The sequence below is a fragment of the Portunus trituberculatus genome, chromosome 27 (assembly GCF_017591435.1).
Source record: "Portunus trituberculatus isolate SZX2019 chromosome 27, ASM1759143v1, whole genome shotgun sequence".
Lineage (NCBI taxonomy): Eukaryota > Metazoa > Arthropoda > Malacostraca > Decapoda > Portunidae > Portunus > Portunus trituberculatus.
This window is the reverse complement of record NC_059281.1, coordinates 8,173,301-8,178,300: the sequence shown is the minus strand read 5'-3', so window position 1 is coordinate 8,178,300 and position 5,000 is coordinate 8,173,301. Positions and strand designations below refer to the sequence as shown.

Sequence of the window (5,000 nt, the reverse complement as noted above, 5' to 3'; positions counted from 1 at the left end):
TCTCCATTTTTTCCTTTAGCCCTTTTCATCTTTTACTCTACTTTTTCCTTCCACAAGCTTCCACAAACTCTCTCTCTCTCTCTCTCTCTCTCTCTCTCTTTCCTTTCCCAGTTACAGACTCTCCATTCCTCCCTTTTCTCTTTCACTTTTCCTCCATTGTCCTGTCCTTCCCTGCACTCCTTCCCTCCTTCCCCAGGCCATGAATTTCCTCCTAGTTAGCGCGACATGTCAATAAAACCCACCCGTTCCCGCCCTCAGCGTCGCCGTCGGGTTTGTCTTTCCATCGGCGCCGCTACGGGATCAGCGCCGCGAGTCCTTTTGTCATTCGATTTTCTTCCTTTTTTTTTTTTTCGTCTTATCGTTTTCTTTTGTCCTGTCTATGTTGTTTGCGTCTATTTAGTTGTGTTGTTATGTTATGTTTTTTTTAAGGGTGTTGTAGGTTTTGGTGTTGTTGTAGGTGGTAGTGGTGGTGGTGGTGGTGTTCTTGTTAGTGTTGTTATTGTCATTTTATTGGTGTGAGAAATTGTGTGTATTGATTATTTTTATTGTTATTATTATTTGTGAGTCTTATTTCTATTCTTACTCATTATTATTATTATTATCATTATTATTATTATTGTTGATATTACTACTACTACTACTACTATTATTACTACTACTACTAATAATAATAATAACATTTTTATTTGCGCCACTTTGCATATTTTTACTATTCTTTTTCTTGTTACCAAACTTCCCTGGAATTAAGAAATATATGCATGACAATTTTCTGAAGAGTATTTCCGCACATTTGAATCTTTTCCATAACACTTGCTCACCGAAAATAATGAGACTAAGAACAATAGATAGAATGTAAAGAAGAAAGAGAATCACACACTGAGTAAATGAATAGGTAATGAATAAGGAGAGTAATTGTATTCACCTGCACTTATTTGCTGGTGGAGAAAATTAAAATATCTCTCACTATAATATTTTTTTGTTCGCTTTATTGAGAGACGGACATATCTCTCTCTCTCTCTCTCTCTCTCTCTCTCTCTCTCTCTCTCTCTCTCTCTCTTTCGCTTTAGCTATTTTCTCGTGTCTTTTGGTCTGGTGATTAGTAAAAGAAAGAAAGAAAAGAACGAAAAAATGATAATAGTAATAATAATGATAATAATAATAATAATAATAATAATAATAATAATAATAATAAACAATATATATACACAACATACATTTCTCTTATTAATAAAAAGAGCAAAATAGTAAAACATTCATGAAAGAGAGAGAGAAAGAATTGAGCAAACTTACACTGATTAAACACACACACACACACACACACACACACACACACACACACACACACACAAAAGACCCGCCGCCGTCCTTTACTGACCGCACCTCCTCCTCCTCCTCCTCCTCCTCCTCGTCAGCCCTCAACCCACAGGCGTCAGCAAACAACCCTCATTACCCCTAATTGTCCCACTTAATTAACTACCCCAGGCACCGCTCACCACCACCACCGCCACCACCACCACCGCCACCGACACCACCAGCGCCACCGACACGTGTTCAAAGTTTTTCTCCTTTTTATTGCTTTATTTCGTCGTATTTAGCCGTTTTCCTGATTTTTATTTTTATTTCCTTTCTTTATTTTTTTCTTTATGTTCGTGTGTGTGTGGTTGGGTGGGTGGGTGGGTGATGGGTGTATGCTTAGGTTCTCTCTCTCTCTCTCTCTCTCTCTCTCTCTCTCTCTCTCTCTCTCTCTCTCTTTTCCTTCTCTCTTTCCTTTTTTCTTCATTTCATTCAAGGCAACTTTTCTCTCCTTTTCCATTTCTTTATTTCCTTCCTTTCCTTCTGTTTCTTTTCCTTAAGTTGCAAATTTTCTTCCATTCTCTGTCTCTCTCTTCCTTTTCCTTTCTTCCTCTTACTTCTTTCGTTTTTTTTTCATTCAATTCCTTCACCGCCAATTTCTCTCTCTCTCTCTCTCTCTCTCTCTCTCTCTCTCCTTTTTTCTTCATTTCATTCAAGGCAACTTTTCTCTCCTTTTCCATTTCTTTATTTCCTTCCTTTCCTTCTGTTTCTTTTCCTTAAGTTGCAAATTTTCTTCCATTCTCTGTCTCTCCCTTCCTTTTCCTTTCTTCCTCTTACTTCTTTCGTTTTTTTTTCATTCAATTCTTTCACCGCCAATTTCTGCCTTGTAACGAAACACGTGTTAATATCACCTCGTCTTTTTATTATCATTATTATTTAAGTTGCGAAAGTTTCTGTTGCGTGTCTTTTTTTTTTTTTTCTTTATGTGTGTGTTGCGTGATTATAACTTGTAACATTTTTTTTTCATCCTCGTATCAACTTCCTCTCTCTCTATTCAGCGGTGTCTTTTTTCTCTTCATCGCTTCTGGTTATATATTTTTTTTTTTCCCTTTTGATTTTTATCTTGTAATTTTTCTTAATGGAGTGTGAAGATTCCATACAGTATTCTGATTTATGTAGTTTTTTTTCTTCAGTTAATTCATGTACTTCGATATTCTTTTGTTTTGTCTTGGTTTCTCTTTTACTCCTTTTTTTTTTTCTTTATCTTTTTATCTACATTTCTTTTCGTTAATTTTTTTTCAATTCATTAAAAAATCTTTCTTTTTACATAAGCTTTTTACAGTTGTATCTTTATTTATCATTTTTTTTTCTTTTTTTAGTGTTTCTTTTACTTCTTCCCATCTTCTAAACCAATTTTTTTTCTGTGGCTTTTCAGTTCAAAATAATCTCTTTTTAAATATATTTCCTCACTATTACATATTTATCTATCTCTATTTCCTTCATTTGTCGTTTCTGTCCTACTCCTTTCTATAATTTTCATCTATCGTCTTACCATTTTCTTTCCGTGGTAATATTTCATGTAACAAAAATCTCTATCAATATATTTTTCCTACTCTTATATATGACAACCTCAGCAGTTCAGTTCACTCGATCTTCCTCTCGTCGCATTTGTATTATAGATGTCGATACTTTTTTTTATTTATTTAACCATCAGCACGTCACTTCTCACTCTTCGTCACCTCCTCAACATTATCATTTATTTATCACCTGAATATTTCCCGCGATAATCATAGTGTTCTCAGTCTTGTTAGGCGGACCAGTTTGATTTTATAATGCATTCCTTATTTACTTGTCTATTCATTTATTCCTACATAATTTTAACTGTTGAATTTGTGCTGCATGTTTTAAGTAGGGATGATTATGACCTTTGTGTATATTCTCTCTCTCTCTCTCTCTCTCTCTCTCTCTCTCTCTCTCTCTCTCTCTCTCTAAATTTTTCATGTGGATCAAAGACAATGCTGGTATTATAACTACTACTACTACTACTACTACTACTACTACTACTACTACTACTACTACTACTACTACTATTACTATTACTACTGCTACAATGATAATAATATAAAGAATGATAATAATGAAACGACAAGGAGGAGGAAATAGAAGGAAGAAGAACATGACGAGAGAAATGAGCAGGAATTACAGGAGGAGAGAAGGAGAAGGAGGCGGAGGAGGAGGGCAATGAATAGATGAAATGTAATGAAATGATAGAGAACGGGAAAAATAAAAGAGTAAAGGTAAGAGAACCAGAAAGAAGAAAACAAGACGAACATGTGACAGGAATAGAAGAGAACAATTACATGAACAGCGAAGAGGAGGAAGAGAAGGATGAATGGAAAGACAAGAAGGATAAGGATAAGTAGGAGGTAGATAAAAAAAAGGAAAAATAGAAGAGAAAGAGAAGAAATAATGATGAAAATGAGTAAGAGAAAATACGGAAGAACGGTAGTAAAGTAAGGAACGGAAAGGAACAGATGAAAGAAAAGTTAGAGAACGAAAAATGATAAGATGTAGTCAAGAGAGAGAGAGAGAGAGAGAGAGAGAGCACCACAGCCTCCGTCAGCGTGCTTGGACCTACCTTGGAAAGGGTACCCGACGAAGCAAGGCTGCATGGTCTGCATCATGGCGCCCCCCGTCACGGTCATGGCACGCACACCTTCACCAGATCATGGGCGGCTCGGGCACCACACGCCGCGCCCGCAAACTCCTCCAGGCGGCGGCGGCGGAGGACGAAGCACGGAGGACGGACGGCGGAGGTCGGCGGTGTCTCGATCGGCACTGCGGCGAAGGCACTGAAGGATGGACTGGTGGTGGTGGGGGTGGTGGAGGCTGCTATCTGTCCCTCTCTCTCTCTCCCTCTATCTCCTCTCTCTCTCTCTCGGGTCGCCGCACAGAGCCCCGCCGGCCACGTGGTCCGGCAACAAGCAACACTTCACAACTAATAAGATCAAGGCGCCTCACTCCGTCCCTGCCTCGTCACGCCTCACGCACAACACACACACGCCGCCGCCCTCCCATTGGCCGCCCAGCCTCCGCCACGCCCTCTGGTAAACGCACACTGCTTCCTCATTGGCTGGTGAAGTGAAGAGAGGCGGGCTCATGTCACTAATCCAAGGCGTTGTGCAAATATTAGGAGGAGATGGGCGTGGCTTGAGTCTCAGGGTGTCAGTGCCCCGCCCCAGCTGACCCGCCACGCCCCGCCCACCCCGCCTACCGTTTCCCTCGCCATCCTCCCCTCCCCCCTCCATCCCCAACCCCCCCTTAAATTGTGCTGTTAGGACGCGATCAGCCGGGAATTTTCCAGCAAGTGTGGCTGTGTAACTCTAGAAGAAGGGAGGAGGAGGAAGAGGAGGAAGAGGAAGAGGAGGAGGAGGAGGAGGAACTGTTAACTTGGACTCCTCCCTTCTTCCCGTCACTTACCTTCCCTACCTTTCCTCCCTTCCCCTTGTTTCCTTCCCTCTCCCTCTCTCTATATCACCCTCACCGCTGCTCGCTCTCACACACTCCTCTTATTTACGACAACACAAGAGGAGGAAGAGGAGGAGGTGAGGGAGGGGATGGGAGATGAAGGAGGGGAGATGAGGGGAGTCTTGTCACCCAAAACAGCCGTGGGATGCACCAAGAGCCTCCCCTCATCTCCCTCTTTC

At 40.7% G+C, this 5,000-nt stretch overlaps 1 protein-coding gene across 2 annotated transcripts in view; it reads right to left on the bottom strand.

Annotated features, from left to right (window-relative positions):
- Positions 1-4,282, bottom strand: part of LOC123509813 (paired box protein Pax-7-like) — a 51,409-nt gene extending 47,127 nt beyond the window's left edge. Inside the window, exon 1 of one of the 2 annotated variants that reach the window (XM_045264366.1) lies at positions 3,932-4,282. In XM_045264366.1, the coding sequence (XP_045120301.1) occupies positions 3,932-3,998 (67 nt within the window). In that variant the 5' untranslated portion in view covers positions 3,999-4,282. The remainder of the gene's footprint in view (positions 1-3,931) is intronic. The other variant, XM_045264367.1, reaches the window with a different exon arrangement.
- Between the last annotated feature and the right edge of the window lie 718 nt (positions 4,283-5,000).